The sequence below is a fragment of the Physcomitrium patens genome, chromosome 7 (assembly GCF_059467195.1).
Source record: "Physcomitrium patens ecotype Gransden chromosome 7, ASM5946719v1, whole genome shotgun sequence".
Classification (NCBI taxonomy): domain Eukaryota; kingdom Viridiplantae; phylum Streptophyta; class Bryopsida; order Funariales; family Funariaceae; genus Physcomitrium; species Physcomitrium patens.
Genome location: NC_143416.1, coordinates 15145068 through 15162541, shown reverse-complemented (window position 1 = coordinate 15162541; position 17474 = coordinate 15145068). Strand labels below are relative to the sequence as shown.

The 17474-nt window shown below is 35.3% G+C and overlaps 2 protein-coding genes and 1 long non-coding RNA gene across 3 annotated transcripts; 2 read left to right on the top strand and 1 right to left on the bottom strand.

Annotated features, from left to right (window-relative positions):
- Positions 1 to 237: 237 nt before the first annotated feature.
- On the bottom strand, positions 238 to 3037 carry LOC112284201 (proteasome subunit beta type-5). Its single transcript, XM_073535436.2, is given in 8 exon segments — positions 238 to 559; positions 562 to 567; positions 692 to 792; positions 1004 to 1107; positions 1511 to 1645; positions 1924 to 2030; positions 2289 to 2418; positions 2900 to 3037. Coding segments are annotated over 8 exon segments (837 nt in total). The 3' UTR covers positions 238 to 443.
- A 5812-nt stretch (positions 3038 to 8849) lies between these two features.
- LOC112284878 (vacuolar-sorting receptor 3) lies at positions 8850 to 13851 on the top strand. The gene is made up of 11 exons (XM_024525216.3): positions 8850 to 9858; positions 10355 to 10779; positions 10922 to 11195; positions 11360 to 11518; positions 11916 to 12070; positions 12212 to 12293; positions 12402 to 12484; positions 12630 to 12708; positions 12907 to 13035; positions 13185 to 13297; positions 13417 to 13851. The coding sequence occupies exons 1-11, from the start codon at positions 9519 to 9521 to the stop codon at positions 13513 to 13515; spliced, it is 1938 nt and encodes a 645-aa protein (XP_024380984.1). The 5' UTR covers positions 8850 to 9518; the 3' UTR covers positions 13516 to 13851.
- A 993-nt stretch (positions 13852 to 14844) lies between these two features.
- On the top strand, positions 14845 to 15776 carry LOC149988582 (uncharacterized). Its single transcript, XR_016504244.1, has 2 exons — positions 14845 to 15133; positions 15261 to 15776. It is a non-coding gene; the product is annotated as an uncharacterized LOC149988582 (long non-coding RNA).
- Positions 15777 to 17474: the final 1698 nt, after the last annotated feature.

Genomic DNA, 17474 nt, shown 5'->3' with positions numbered 1-17474 from the left:
CGTAATTGTGAATTGTATTTTGTGCGGTACCAGGTTCATAGACCAATTCTGCCCGCAATACATGGCAGCAAATCTGCTACAAGGTTCACACTTGCCATTAGAATGCTCTAGGAACCCACAAAAACCATGCACTACGATGAAAAGATTAACACACACAATGCACACCGTAATGCTCAAATTGAAGCTTAGATCACCCATTTCGTAACCCGTTTGAAAGGTGTAAAACTACTCATCCCAGATATCAACCGTGCGAAGACGAAGTCGCACTGCAATGTATAAAAAAAAATTGACATGAATGTATCGTGAATCGATGACAATAACACACAGAAAATCCCGTAACCCTGGAATCCCCAGAATGGTCGGTGCAGCTCTTGAACACTGCTGACCATTGTTAACAGCATTATGTAGAACACTCAGCATGATTGACCGTATTCTGACAATGCTTATACGGATGCTTCACTCATCTCTGCCTCGGCAGGGGTCTCCTGAACTGGATAATAACTATGGTGTAGTTCACCGCCATCGTCACCTGACATTTTCTTCCACCCACTCGGACCACATAATAAACTGCATTTCAACAAAGTCTCAAGTGAGGATGCAAAATAATAGATACTGAAATGAGCGAACGGTGAGTCAAAATTCTGGGCTTCACAGTGATCCCTGACAGTTACTACCAGCATTGATTGCTTACCGCTGACGACGCCACCACTAGCTCCATCACGGAGAGTGGCGTGGTAAATAGAACGACGCGCAAGCTCTACTGCTTCGTCGATGGACATGTCCTGCTTGAAGCTGTAATCAACAATAGATAAAGAAATACCTAGATAGATACACAACGATTTCAAAGCATAAGAATACTATTCCAAACAACGGATTGGTACAAAGAATGTTCATTAACGATACACATGAATTATAAAACATAACAAACGGCAAGATAATGGATAGACATCATCTGTGCAGCACAACAACGTATCATTTTTAACGCAACCTATCCGTTCTTTACACTGTATCGAGTACACCATATGCGTAGGTAGACCCAGATCCAACAGAGAAGCGTGTGCCCTTCACTCTGCCCCCCTCGCTGTCCACGTAGTATAGGCCTGGACCCTGCCATCGACATGTATGTCACACCTCACCAAAATACATGTCTCCGGACAAAACTCTTGTAGATTAGGAAATTGATGCAACTAAAGTATCCTAGATGACATAAAAATGCACCGACATACGGCGACCCATCATCTTGTTCAACACGAGAATCGTGCATCAAATTAGCAAACTGCTGCAGTCCGAAAACTATTGGTTCCCAGAACTTGAAGTCAACGGCGCTCCATCAAAGCTCATCAAGAAACGAATGGTCAGGTCTCGACATCAGTAGCTAGCCAAATCATTGTGATGACTATCTAATCAGGGGCTGTCCAAAGTCGTGAAGTCATCCTTGATGGTTTCCAATGTTATCAACAAATAAGACCTCACATCAGGAGCATCACTTAGAAGTCCTAAGAACTTGTACCGTTTCGTCCCAGCCAGCAATCATAGTGCCCATGAACAGACCCATTCCTCTGTATGAGTAGAGGGTGTTTGCAAGCAACTTTGAAGCTCCAGTCACTGAAATATGCCTCTTGTTCGCTAACTCATGAAGCCGGCACTGTCGAAATTAGAAAACAAAGTACATCAGTCTGCTAATATTCCAAACTTGGGCATGAGCCCAAGCGAGAAAGCTGTAACAGGCCCGTTGTTCGTTTTCACGTGCTTCGCACAGCTAACTATGTGATTGGAAAAACAGCGTTTGTAACATTAAACAAATTCTCGGAGGCACGAGGTCTTACTGTGATCCCAGTAGTTGACTTGCATGAACATCCACATACTCACAGCCTACTGTTCTACATTCAGAGAACTAGAAGCAACAAAAGTACGTTGAGATACTCGTGTGCCTAGATTTCGTTGCCAAAACTGACAATCTGCAGCACCTCCAGCCATTGTGCCCAACAAGTAAGGGTTGATTTCCAAAATTTTCTTCACCGATTGCGAGGCTGTGATGGAAAAACAATGCACTTGTCAGCAAGATGTACCAACTAAACCCTTTCTTCATGCTCCATACATTTAAATAGTGCAACCTTGGGAAACCTCACTGACGCAAAACTGCACCCAGTTATGCTCATAGTATCGTACTTCCAGTTTACTACGCAGGAAAGTCTACTGATGTTCATTAGTAACATCAATACAGAAAGATGCGAAGAAAGAAAAGGAGCATTGATTCGTCTGCTGGAGCGTCTGGCGAGGTATCATACAGATGGAGTTGCCCATGCTGGCACTCGAGTCAGCAGCCACGATGACGCCATGCTTGAAAACGAAAGCCAAAGTGGTTGTACCCTTTGCTGGCTTCACCAGCTGAACTGCTGCCTTTTGAAACCCATCAAGCTACATCACCGGATACACATATGCCGTGTCAGAAAGCCCCCAATGTTTTTCAGACCAACCCAAGTTCCAAGAGAGACTGCAGGCGCAAACTCGGAGCTAATGTGCAATCTAGAGCAGCATCCCTACGATTGCGTACGCATGTTCCCGATGGAATCCTCAACTAGCAATCAACTGAATCGAATTACTCAACACACCCAATGAGCTGCAACCAGCAGCTTCTCAATTACTCCTCTGTGACATTTTTCCGTCCTGACCTAAATTCACGCAACAACCGTGCTGTGTGCATGTCTGATGTAGAGGTGGGATCTGATTAGTCCATATTTACACATCAATACGAAAAGCTCTGATTCAATGTGCTCTCCATATGGTAAATATCGGACGCGGCAACGCACTGCAATCCGATCATCGAGTGTAACGATGTAAGGTCATGTTCATGTTCATGTCCATATCCATACACGCGCGAGCAATTATGAAAACATACCCTAATCACGAAAATATCCGAAAGCTGGAGCCATAAAGAGAGAGAGAGTGCCCACGCCCTCACTCTCCCCCACCCCTCCTTCGCACTGCTTTCAAGGGACCCTGCATCCTGAATGAATGAATGAATGAAGCCATTCATCTACAACGGGATGACGCTGTGCCTTGCCCGTTGCGCTGCTGCGTGGAGGGAAGGGATGGAAGTGAACGCCATTACGACAAATGATCTTCGTCCCCGAGTCCCCTCTTGTCCACGCTGGCTGTCCCTTGTGGATCCATCGTCCACGTAGGATTCAAAATATGTCATCAGTTTGCGTCAAAGCAAGGGATTGAACCACAGAAAACTTCTAGTATGCAATTCTCTTTTAATGGATTGGGTTTCTAATTATACTTTTAGGTTACATACTTAATTTAGGTGACATTCTTCACATATGTAAGGAAATTCAATTTCCTTGTTGGATGTATTTATTTTGATTATGAGAGTCATTGATTGTGGATACACAATTGACCAAAGCGGTAATAGGTTTTTATGTTGCTTCAGTGGCTGTATAGTCTTAAAATTGTCCTTGTACATAACAACAATTCTAATCAATTAAAATGGAATCAACTTCAAATGCTTCATTTTTTTCCATATAATCTAGTTGTCCAAGACGTGGTATAGTTAGTAGATCAATTAGTAGTTTATATAGTTTTAAAAAATTACTGCTGAATATCTATTATATTTTCATTTTCTTACAGAAACTTAGGCTAATAATTAACATATTTGATTTACTTAACAATGGTAAAGGAAAACGCAAATTTGGATACAAATTTGGTTGAGATAGTAAATGTAAACTTCATGGTTTTTCATCAATAAAAGAATTTGTTGTTCTGCTTTTCATTCCACATGTCTTCAACGTTGATTAACATTCTTAATGTTAAAAACTTGTGCCCTTACTAATAAATTTATAAACAATTAAAAATTAGATTTCCAACAATTAAGAGATATAAAACTAACAAGATTTTTTAGCACCCTGTTTAAAGGAATAATGTAATCACTCATGTAAATAGATTTAAATGTCATTTTTTGATAGATAATTATATAAATTAGTTATCAATTATAACTAATTGTTACTTGAAGATATTCAACCAAATATTCTTAATTAATAACTACATATGTTTATACAATTCCTCTCTATACACAATTTACTCTTTTAGTTTGTTCATCACTTTGGAAATGGAAAGCATTTTTTATATTAAATGTTGTATCTATATTTTGAAATAATAATTCCTAAATGTGGCTTGTTAATCACACATTGTAATACTGATAATGTGTTTTGGTAAAGTAGAATTAAATTAGACTATGTTACAAAAAGACAGTCTTGCTTTGGGGTGAATTGTAAAATCATTTTCATGCTTATGAAGTTAGAAATCAACCACAATATGACATACGTACTTTAGAAACATACTTTGAACCTTTAAAAAAAGTTAGAGTAAAACTCATATTCTATAAATTTCATAGATTTGGTAAATAAATAAATAAATAAATAAATAAATATGTGTATATGTATATATATATATATATATATATATATATGTTGAAATTGTCTTGTGTTTTTTGAATCTTTAAAATTTTGAATTTCTTTCTACAAAGTAATTTTAATTTTTATAAATAATTATTAATCTTAAAAATAAATTGGTCAAAAATAGGTTATCACAAAAAATAATATTATATTTTTTTACTATGAAATATTTAGGTATAAATGAAGAATAGTGTTTCTAAAGTAATATCTTCTTGGATCAAAATACACACTCTAGTTTTATAGGATATAATTCTATCTCATAATGTATAAGTAGAGGCTTCTAATTATATTAACTTCTTTTATCGAATCAAATAATAATGATAATAATAATATATTTTTAAAAAATTGATATATTTTTCTTGTGAAAAAACTCATGCATGCATGTTATATATATACATGCATGTTATATATATACATGCATGTTATATATATACATGCATGCAATAGTAAAGAGTATCAATTATAAAAAGATTATTATTATTATTATTATTATTTTTTAATTATTAGTCATAGTAAACCAAAAAATTCTTATTATTGAGATTTTAAGTAGATAAGTAAGATTGAATGTCAAAGTTTGAGACTAATATTACTTTCAACAATGATAATGGCATATATTTCTACATAATTATGTCATGTTTTTAGTACAAAAATAATGGAATGTTGTTCTAAATTATAAACAACTTTTTTTTTTGTGATTTATTCGTTTTTTAAAATTCACATGCAATAGATTGTTCTTCTTGCAACAGTGTCTTCTATCACTTCTATAAAAGCATTAATTAAAGCTAAAAAGATAACTTAGATTTTGTAATTTTAAAAATTGGAGCATGAATCAAGATACTTTTCTATTTTTCAAAAATATTTAAAATTTTCAAATTCTATTATAAATCTGATTTTAAATATAAGATATGATATAAAATAATAATTGCATTATTAAAGTAAGAATGAGTTTTTGATAATAGCTTACAAGATTCAAAAAAAAGTCTATGTTTATTAATGTTTCTTGGACTTACCAAATTTCAAACAACTTGGATATATTTTAGATAAGATTCTTTTTGTAGATGACTTAGAATTTGGCTTAAAATGTGATTTGTATGTTATTTTTTTATATTCATTTAACTTTGTATACAATTGATTGTTCAAAAGAACTTGATTTTTTTAAAAAAAATACATTCTAAATATTTTTTTTGTATTCTAATCATAAATAAAAAATATCATCAAGATAGATTTTAAATATCTATCCAAATCTGGCCTAAATATTTTATCTATTTGAAATATAGACATTGTTGGCACACATCATCTCAAAAACATAACTAGAAAATTTTAAGATCCAAATTTGTTACAAAATATCTTTATTTAAATTTTAACATCTTATACTCTAATTTGTTAATAATTAGATTACAAACCAATCTTACTGAATGATTAAGCATGATTTGTTTAGTTTAACATATCATCAATTTATGGTTAAAGATAGTTTATTTATTTATTTATTTATTGACATTATGTACGTATTTGTGTAGTTCCATAATTGTTTGTAAACAAATAACATGAGTATCCAATTGCTAATTTTAAAGATATTATGTATGTTTTTGTAAAAAGCTCTTGTAAGTATTCACATTTTGTTTTTTTGTAAGCTCCTCTAAACCTAATCAATATTTTTTTTTATCATGTATTAATTATTAGGTATTAATTCAATTCTTTATTTTACTTGATAAGACAAATGACACTTTTCATATAACTTGTTAAGAATAAATTAGGCTAAGTAAATTTGCAACAAAGATAAAATTGTGATAGGATGTCTATATGTTTTGTTTTTGTTAAACTAGTGAAAGGAGTTCCTATATATTAGCGAATGAATCAATTAATTCTTCTACTATGTCTTTTTAAAACATGTTTCGTTTTAGAATTATTTCATAAAATAAAAATGATGAGTTCTTTTTCTTAAAAAATTGATTTTCAAGAATTGATCTATTTCTTATACAATATTATATTTCTATAATAAAATTATATAAATATCTAAGCAATCATACAATCTACCAATCTTTATGGCTCAATTATGCAAAGAAGATTTAAAGTTTTAAATCTAATATTTTTAAGCTTTATAGTTTATAGTTTAATTTTAAAGTAGTTTATATTCTAAGTATTTGTAAATTATAATTCAAAAGATATGAAGATTTTATAAATATTCAATAAATATGAAGAAAGAAATCTAATTTAGCCGTATCTTTGGTACAACACATGATGGATCTATATGCCACAATATATGCATAATCGACCATATGTTTAATGCATAAATTATATTACTACACTTTTAAACTGATTACACAGTTATTACCAATGAAAATTTGAATAATTTGAAATACAAAATTTAAATCTAAAGAGAGGCTAGATGTTATTACATGTAGTTTTTTGCATATGATTTTTTTGAATATTTTATTAATCTAATTCATAGTACTATCAATATGCTAAAAAAATAAGCTAATAAAATTGATATTTTTAAAATTTATGTATGATTTGATAATGTAATAATTTAATAATAGAATTATGGGTGTTTGTTTACAGTTTACCAGCTTATTCAAATCTACATGTCTTTGTAAACTTTTCAAAAAGTAATGTAAATTACAATTGAAGACTTGAATTTAAAGTGTCCCACAAATAATCACTCATGCATTCGTTCTACATAGGTTCTAAAAATATGAGACATTGATAAACTTGTCTTGTATTAAGTAATGGAATTTATTTGTTGATTGGGTTATTTATGAAATCGACCAAGTTTTGGTCGCAATATCTTATTGTGTACTATATCATTTTACCAAATAATTTTTTTGTGTTAAAGAAGAACAAAAACATGTTCATATTTATTATTGATATGTCTTAAAACTAATTGAAGTGTTAAAACTAAGTTAGTATACCATATTCATCAATTGAAATATGTACACATTATAATGATTATTTGTATAACATGTCAATTTAAAAAAAGATTATGTATTAACATTATGTGGCACACAATATAATGTTGTGATTAAAACCTGGAAAAATTAGTAAAAACCTTGGTTGATGTATGAATTCCTTTTAAGTAAATTTTCCTACTTGTTCTATATTAAATCCAACATAGGATACAAATGAATGTGAATAGAGTTACACAAGAGTAGCAACCTTGTATTTAAAGCGTAAAACTACTTTATAATTTTTTGAAATTGATATCTTTTAAATATGAGTTTAAAAAATATTTTTTTATTGCCTTAATATAGAGCAAGTTTTTTTTTTTTGTTGATTTATAGAGAATGTCCTACAATGGTAGAGCTTGCTCATGCAAATATTATTAAAAAAAACTAAAAATAAATGTACATTGAAATACGGTTATTTTCCTTCAATTCTTTTTGTGTAGACTTTGAATAAATTATGTAGACTCTAGAATGTTAAAAATTATCTCACATTTTAAATCGTACTTATTTCAAGTCAATTGAGATTGTTTGAAATTTGAGATCTTCTTCATACTTATGTAGGGCGAATTGATTGTATAAGTTCTAAATGCTTCACATTGAATTTGTAGGCCAAGTTTTTAGAACATTGGTTTAGTACAATATTAAAATCTTTGACAAAGTTTTTAAGATTTATTCATATATATATATATATATATATATGCACATACACTATTACATGCAGTTACATATCATGATTTTTAAATGTATTATTTTGAATGTGGTGTGAGTGTTTCCCTCTTGCTAGTTTTGACAATTGACAAATCAGCAAATGGCCCGCAAACATAGACAGAATGCCCCTTTTTTTCTTTTTATTTAAGGAAATAAAAAAAAATCACCATTGAGGAATTAACAAAATACAAAGAAACATGAATCAAGGTGGGCCAAATTCTTTGAAAAGCATGATTATTGTGGAGGATAAATCCAGTAGAGACATGTTCAATAATGTATAGAGGAGAGCTATAATGTACTCACTAGGAAGTGTGGAGTTGCAACTGGTTCGACTTGCGACATCAACAGGATTCTGCATGTATGGGAAAAGATGAAGAAAAAGAAAAATCAAACGAAAAAAGCAAAAGTATGTTTAGTAGAGCTACACCCCTCGAGAACACGACACGATATTTCAATGTGGATGAAAATTAAGAGGATGAGAATAATCCCAAGCCACGAACCTTCCACGTGTCATGTGAAGGGGTTTAGTGACGGGGCTAATATCTCCATGGAGTAGTGAATCGTGAACTCTTTAGCGCGGGTGGTTAGAATTAGCGGTACCAGCGGTCATAGGTGAGGTATCCTATAGCTGGTGATAGGAGTAGCAGGTGAAACATTCGGAAGCCAGGTAGTGGATATGGCGACGATATTTTGCTAGAGAAGGGCCACTACATTTTTCTTGGAGCAATGCAAAGACGACCACAACCTTGATAATAGCGATTGGCCGGGTTTTTATCATGAATCCCGACTAACCCGTGCACCCTAACACCCGGCCCACCCCATGCGACCCGGTCCCAGCGTTGACTGGCAAGTAGTGGCGTTGGTGATGGTGATGACCATTCGCCTCTTCAAATTGTCAAGTGTACCTTCAATATTTGTTTTTTTTTGTTTTTTTTTTTCGTCGTTTACTCCCGGTCTTGCATGCTTGTTTGTTGCGCAGGAATTTGTTTCGTAGATTCATTTATTTTTGTTTCTTTTCGTTTTCGCAACGACTGAAGGGCATTTCTGCTGCACCACACATGTATCGCCTGTACCTAACTTCGTCATGGCTGGAATTTGATGTGTAATTGAAGCATGATGTCTAGATGAATGAGTTTTAGCGAGTTGCGGTGGTAGTGTGGTGGAGTTGATCATTTGTGGTGACGAAGGGGAGTTTTTGAGTTGCAATTTGTGGTAGAGGGCGGAAGCGACTGTTGGAGGAAGTTTTTTTTTTCGACTTATTTATGGAGGAGTGGGGCTGTATTGCCTCTCTAATTCTGACGTTGTCGGTGGAATTGCAACGTTGGTTGGTGGATTCGTAGAGTGTGAGGGAGGATTTGTAGCGGTCAAGTGGATCTATTTTAGGAATTCAATTAGTTTGTGAGTTTTTTTGATGAGTGTATGTAGCTTTTGTTTGAGAGCAATGGCGTATATGGAGACTGTGAGGAGTTTGAGAATCGCAATACTTGTGATGACGGTGATTCTTGTAGTGGAACCGGCTCTTGGAAGCTTTATGGTGGAAAAGAACAGCTTAACTGTGATAACTCCTAAGAGCTTGAAGGGGACGTATCAAAGCGCTATTGGTAATTTTGGAGTTCCTCAGTATGGTGGCACGCTGTCAGGTGTGATTGTGTATTCGACGGTGAACTTGAAAGGCTGTGACAAATTCCCTGATGACTATTTTCGATCGAAACCTGGTGCCTGGCCCAACTTCGCCCTCATCGATCGTGGTGGTAACGTTCCATACTCCCTCTTCCTGTTTCTACGTATTTATTTTCCAAGATGATTTCGGCTAGCGGAAATTTTCTTTATCACAGTCCAGTTGGTGAGAGTATTACAGCGTTGCTGTTAGTTGTAAATTGTCATTTACCTCGTCAAGGCTCGTAAAATTAGAATCTTTGATATAAGGATATGACGAACAGTGCTGGGATCATGTGAGGAGTTTGAGAGGAAGAAAATTTGAAGTGCTCTAGGTCTGCAAATGGTGGGAAGTCGATTTTTACGTGGAATTGAATTGCATTTATCTATATCTATAAATACATGTATATATATATATATATATATATATACATACTTTGTCAATGACTGGTGTCCAAGAAGGACACAGTACCATCATGTTTCCCCGTTCTCGATTGATTGAAGAATTAGGTGTTCTGAAATTGGCCATCAGTTTTCAGAGTTATTTCTGATTACAGTACATAATGAAGATATGAATTTGGATTTCTGTAGATTGTTACTTTTCAACAAAGGTTTGGAATGCGCAACAAGCTGGCGCAGCAGCGGTGCTCGTGGCAGACGACAAGCATGAGGACCTGATAACCATGGACTCACCGGAGGAAGATCCCTCGGCATCACAGTACCTACAAAAGATTTCCATTCCATCTGCGCTTATTGAAAAGAAATTTGGGGATAGTTTGAAGAAGGCTCTTAGCGACAAGGAATTCATCTCTATGAAACTCGACTGGCGAGAGTCACTTCCACATCCCGACGACCGCGTGGAGTATGAGTTTTGGACCAATAGTAACGACGAGTGCGGCCCTAAATGTGACGCTCAAGTTGAATTTGTCCGGAACTTCAAAGGCGTCGCTCAAATTCTGGAGCGAGGGGGTTACACTCAATTCACTCCTCACTACATTACGTGGTACTGTCCACAGGTGCACTGATTTCTTACCTTATACTTTTTGCAAACATACCCTCGGCAGGTGAAATTTTAGATTGGCAAGGGCGTCATATCAAATTCGCTAAAATCATAACTCAGAATCGGTGTCCGTGTGTGTGTGTTTGTTTGTTGTTTAGGCGTTCATTGAGAGCAAGCAGTGCAAGTCACAATGCATAAATAACGGTCGTTACTGTGCTCCGGATCCCGAGAAAGATTTTAACAAAGGGTATGATGGCAAGCAAGTTGTTACCGAGAATCTCAGGCAACTTTGCGTTTTCAAGGTTGCAAATGAAAGCAATCCCCGCCAGCCATGGAAATGGTGGGATTATGTCACAGATTTTCAAATACGTTGCCGGATGAAAGATAACAGATACGGTCCCGAGTGTGCTGAGGAAGTCATCAAATCGCTCAGTAATCCCCCTAACTGTGCTTCGTCATGCTGTTTAGTGTCGGAATGAAATGATGTTCCAGTTTATCGAGTAGGAATTTCCTCCGAAATTTTTGGAAGATTTTTCGAAATGAGATTTTCTTTGAGCAGAACTTGTCTAGTACTAAACTCTAGACTGGTCGTACAGACATCGATGTTGACAAGGTGCGCAAGTGCATGGGCGACCCAAACGCTGATGCTGACAACGATCTTTTGAAGCACGAGCAGGAAGCTCAGGTTGGCAGCGGCGTTCGGGGAGATGTAACCATATTGCCGACGCTTGGCATCAACCAACGACAATATCGAGGTCCGTCAGTCCTTGTATTGCAGTGTATTATAATTTAATTATCTTTCATATTATGATTTTAACAGTTCAGGGCTTAGGGGCCAGACATTATATATAACTACCTCCAAACCCCAGCCGTCACTGCATAAGGTGGGTATGGATATTAGGGCTACGGCTAGTTTCTTCTTGTTCTTTTCCCTGTCTCGTTGTCTCCTCCTTACTGCATATGACCACAACCTGCTCCCATTGGAACAGGCTTTTGTTCCCAGCACACATGTCATTCCATGGAAATTGAGTTGCTATCATCCCTGATTCGTGTTTAGGCACTACTTGCATCAAAGAATCCCAGGTCACCTGGGTTTAGGTCTCGGTTTTAAGTTCTTGAGATATCCGTGGTTCTCGTTTTGGGTTGCTGCAGGCAAACTGGACAAGACGGCGGTGTTGAAGGCCATCTGCTCGGGTTACCAAGAAACCGCGGATCCGCCTGTATGCTTGAGCGATACTGTAGAGACTAATGAGTGTGTGGATAATAACGGTGGTTGCTGGGAGAGAGGTTCCGTAACCGCATGCAAGGTGCGCTGCATGTTAGACAAGCAATTCCACACTCTTCTAAGCTGTGCTCAGTAGCATTCGTTTTCCCGATACTCTACTCTTGTTGTCTTGTTCAGTTTTTTGGTTGTATTAAGTGGTTTGATTTCTATCCTTTGGCTGCAGGATACCTTCAGAGGTCGTGTTTGTCAATGTCCGCTTATCGATGGCGTGCAATTTGAGGGTGACGGCTACACTCATTGTGAAGGTATAATAGTCTCAGCTTGGCTGGTCTTGCACTTGTCTGCATAAGTGGTTAACTTTTTGCGAATAAATAGTTGTGATTTAGGCGCTAATGTGAACTTTGTTGAATCAGCCCATGGTCCTGAGCGTTGCAAGGTAGATAATGGTGGGTGTTGGGAAGAGACACGACTTGGAGTCCATCATTCAGCTTGCCATGTAAGTGCATTTACACGAAATATGAATTTATATTTCTAGTATTTACTGTACCAGTTTCGGACTTTACTGTCGTAATTATATCATAAAGAAGGAAATACTTGTCGCACATGAAGTCATTGAAATTGTAAGTGCGCGGATTATGCAGGGTCATCATCATCATCACGGCTGTCATTGTCCATGGGGTTTTGAGGGAAACGCGTCGAGAGTTGAAGGGGGTTGCGTAGGTATTTTCTACCTCCTACTCAGTTTTATGAATCAAATTTGGAGTTCATCAATGTCAATGCGAGCATTATACTTATCTTTCAAGTGATTCTTGAGTGTTTTATTGCAACCACTTCAATTAAAGAATGTGTAGCAGCGAAAAGAAGAAAATGATGTTGGTATTACAGTATACGATGTCTAAGTATTTGTGATTGGTACAGATGTCGACGAATGCTCCAGGAAGTTGAAGTGCCAGTGTCCTGAGTGTAAATGCACCAATACTTGGGGTTCATACAAATGTGAATGTTCAGGCGATCTACTGTACTTTCACCAGCATGATACATGTATAAGTGAGTGCTCTGCTTCTAGCTGTCCGTCGGACATGATTTTTTCTGTTACTGCGTGGCATATTGCTGATTACAGTAGCTAAACGTAGTGGACGTGTTTGGTATATCAAGATAGTCCTTGAGTTGATTTCGAATCCTGAAAAATTGTGCAGATCAAAAGGGTGCACAATCTGAGACGGCGGGGTGGGTGGTTTCCCTTATCGTGTTAGCCGGTATTTCGGTTCTTGGGCTTGGCAGTTACGTTGTCTACAAATATCGCCTCCGGGTATGTGTTACAGCTTTCTTTTTGTATGATAATTATTGGATTAATGAAAGGACTGTTCAAGTTTGTCCATCTATTAATAACTATGATGTTGATCTGTGGGCATGGGTGGAATGGTGCAGACGTACATGGATTCAGAGATTCGAGCGATTATGGCCCAGTACATGCCGTTGGATAGTCAAAGCGAAATTCAGAATCACTCTCGCGATGATGTAATATAAAATTGAAGCTGTTAGGCAGTGCGGTTTAACGTGGTTTGTCGTCGAAGTTGTGCGTCATACCACGGTTTAATAACGACAACGAAAGAAGGAAACACTTTTACCCTTATGAAGCATGGAGCCAGATGTCACTGAAATCAACCCATAGAGTCTGGTGGAAGCAAGTAGATATTTATCAGAATGTTCATCTCTGAATGCTGGATGGGAGGGTGTAAGTCGACAATTAGGGGACCGCACGCTTTTTTGGCATTGTGCCAAGTCAGTTGCAATCCTGCTGATTGTGCTGACTTGGGTCTTTGTAATCCAGACATGAATATCAGTGTTAGTTTGCGATTGGAATCTCTCTTCTCACGGACGACCTGACAATATTTATCGCATTGCGTCTTAAATATTTACTGTTTTTGAGTTCGTGTTTTTATATTTCTTTTTCACATTACCCTATATCAAATCAACGATAATGTATCAATTTACTCGAATCGTCTGAGATAAATTTTGAGTATACTGCAAACCTAATCTACTTATCAAGGACCTTACGTGGCTTGCATGAGTTCAGGCCCTCGAACCTCGTTTAACTTCACTTGCAATGCTTTTGATTGAACTGTCAAAAGAATATTGTACTCAGATTTGGCAACCTCCCGTCGAGTTTCGCTGGGCTTGTTATTCAGAGGCAACCCACCAGCTACCTCGAGATAAGAAATTTATCCAGTGTCACTGATCAATTATATTAAGAAGGACGACTCAAGAACCACTGCAGGAATCTTTTTTCGTAAGAGCAAAGTGTCACGAATACCCGAGAAAAGTAACAAATGACATTACATTTTACCTTTGAAGAGGAATACCTGGAACATAACAAGCTTCCATCCACTTGTAATGCCTTCTGGAAGACCACGTCTTTCACCATCGACAAGGATCCATTTGGAACGACACTTATCAGGTAACGTCGTCCTGGGCAAGCATGTGATAGACAGGAGAACGGGGAAAGGCGATCCGGGATACTAGTTTATTCTTTGGTTTTCTTTCTTCTTGTGTTTTTTTCCGCTTCTTCTCTCATCATCTTCTATCACTTGCAGTTGGTCACCCAAGCCGGGCGAATCTTTTGTTGATTTTTTTTAATCTTACTTCTGATACCAATGTTGACTAGATACTGTAAGCCCTGTGTGTGCGTGTGTGTAGTGCTCAACACAGTAAGTACACCATTGTTTGTTAGTAGGTTCATTATCGTCTCATGGATGATAGAACCCATCAGTGTTCTGTTCATCTGAGCCGTCTAGGGTTTCAAGCACACAACACATCCTCGTCCCCCTTCGTCCTTTGTTTACTTCCCGTCGCCCTCTTGCAGCAAAACCCTCGCAGCCGTGTGCTCTCTCTTCGCTTCGAATTCCTCGTATTTGCGCTTACATACATGACGTCGTAACATCTATATGCCGTATGCAAACATCTGTGTGTTTGTTTGTTATTTTTGAAATTCCTGCTTCATGGATGAAGATTGGCAAGAAAATAACGGCGCATGATACACCATATCACAATTGTATTCTCGCTTGCCTTGTGTGCATTCGAATTGCGAGATAGGAGCTGATCTGAATGATTTAAAGGACGGAAGAGTTCTTCAAGCTGGAATATGGTGAGCACATCTTCAAACTTGTTCGTCTACGAAGATTCTTAGACCATTTTGAGGATTGAGCTTTCTTTGACTCTCAGTTGCAACTTCTCAATGTCATATATCTTAAAAGACTCAATGTTTTCAACAGAAGATCTTACTTGGAGCTCTTCTATTGTGGGTAATGCTTTAGTCGCGGATCACATATACTTAATCATCAATCGTGAAAGAGTTGGTGTTTATGTTGATGAAGTATATGACAACATATTTCAACCGTGTAGAAAGCAAATTTAGCTCTCATTAAAATGTTGTTGAATTATATCGGGAAGGTAAATCGAAGTCCTGTCATGCTATTCATATATCTATTTACCTTGGTGTTAGGATTCTTTGAGCCATTTACTTGGTTTGAGTTGATTAGCACATGATAAGCCATTCATATTAAATTTACTTGATGGAACTACTATAATTATGTGCACAGTAGAAGCATTATTGTTTATTTCTTTTATATTAGAAATTTAATTTACAACAAGCATGCATCATAGTTTCTTTTAATTTATTAGAAATGTAATTTACTAATAAAGTACATCATTGTTTTTTTTTACCAAAAATTTAATTCATTGTAAGAATGCAGCCATTTATTGCATAAAGTGGACTTTTTACAAATTAATTACTTTAATTGTGTCATTTGTATAATGAATGATTTAGGAAATACATATGATTTGAAAAAAAAAAACTTATAAATTTAAAAAGAAGAGATGGCATTTTGAATAGAGTAGTTTTATGGCATATCAAATTTTGTAATAAAATGTCAATAGTTGTTGGTATTAGATAATTATTGAAAGATGGATGGTGCAATGAAAAAATATTCTACTTTAATGCTTATCAAAGATATGAATCAATTTTGTTTGTATGAAGCATGCTTAAGAGTTTACATGTAAATTAGTTTTGTTAATATATATATATATATATATATGCATATATATTGTCTTTGTGTGAAGGTTTTGTGGCAATCAAACAATATTTTAAGAATCTAAGGTTACATAAATTAGCAAAGGAATATATTTAATAATCAAATGCTAGTTTTATTTTGAGGTATGAACATCATTCATATTGATTTTGTATAGATGATGAGTCATTTGAATATATATATATATATATTATATATAAAGTTATACAAAAAAATATTAAAAAGTTATTAAAAAGAAGTAGAAATATAATTGGAGATTTATTTAGTCCACATGATGTTTATTAGTAACATTTTTATTATGTTGAAGACTTTTTTTGGTGGTGAAAATTTATCTAAATGTTGCAAAATATGTAATAAGGTTTTATTCATGTAATTGAAGGCGAATTATACATATTTTTTTAAATATTTACCATAATCTATCTTGTAAAGATTTTTATGAAGTATATTTTAATAATATGGAGGTTTTTATTTATTTTTTGTACATTGGAATTTGTACTTATTATAGAATATTGTGACAAGTTTGAAGAGGGTATTGTAATTGTATTCCAAATAAGAGAAGTTGATATAAGACATATACTTATTCAATGCTACAATTATAATCAAGAAATGGAGGTATTATTGAAGATTAAAGCCTTTTTGAATAGAAATTAATGTGTAAATATTTGCAAACCACTTCGCCATGTTATTAAAATATTTGAAGATTTGAGAGCTTGTAGTATTGAAAGAAGTGAGTATAAGTTTTATTTTGTAAATTTCAATATACAACATTGAGGATATATATGTTGATAAAAGCTTGTATACAAGAAAGATAGGATGAAGGAAGTATCTATCAAGGACAAGAACATAATAAAGATAAATAAACAAGTAAGACTTCTTTCAAAGAAAGATGACAAAATAAAAATGACTTGATATATAAATTAAAAAAGAAATTGGAATGGCTATTATCAAAAGACAAGAAAATTAGAGACCTTTGAAACTAGACTGGAAGCAAGAAAAAAGTTGACAAGAGTGAAGAAGGCTTCACTCTTGTCTCTATATATACTATCTAATTAGGGACTACGTGGCGACGTTCTATAGGACCTCCAATATGTATTGACTTTGTAGGACACATGCCTTGACTTATAAGGCAAGTTTTTCTATGTGTGGACCACATAGTTAGCTTGGTCTTCAAGCTTACAACATGTGTGGCACATGGCCAACTTGTTGACCACGTTTCTAATCCAAAAAGTCAATTAAAGACACCTATAAAGTCAAAGTAATGTCTATAAAGCTTCTAGGAAGCTTCCATATCAAATACTATAGAATTAATTTATTTTTACATACTTTTACTTACTTCTACCTATTTATACATGTAATTATTGGCTTACATGTGTATGTCTGAGATATTACCCCTCTTCT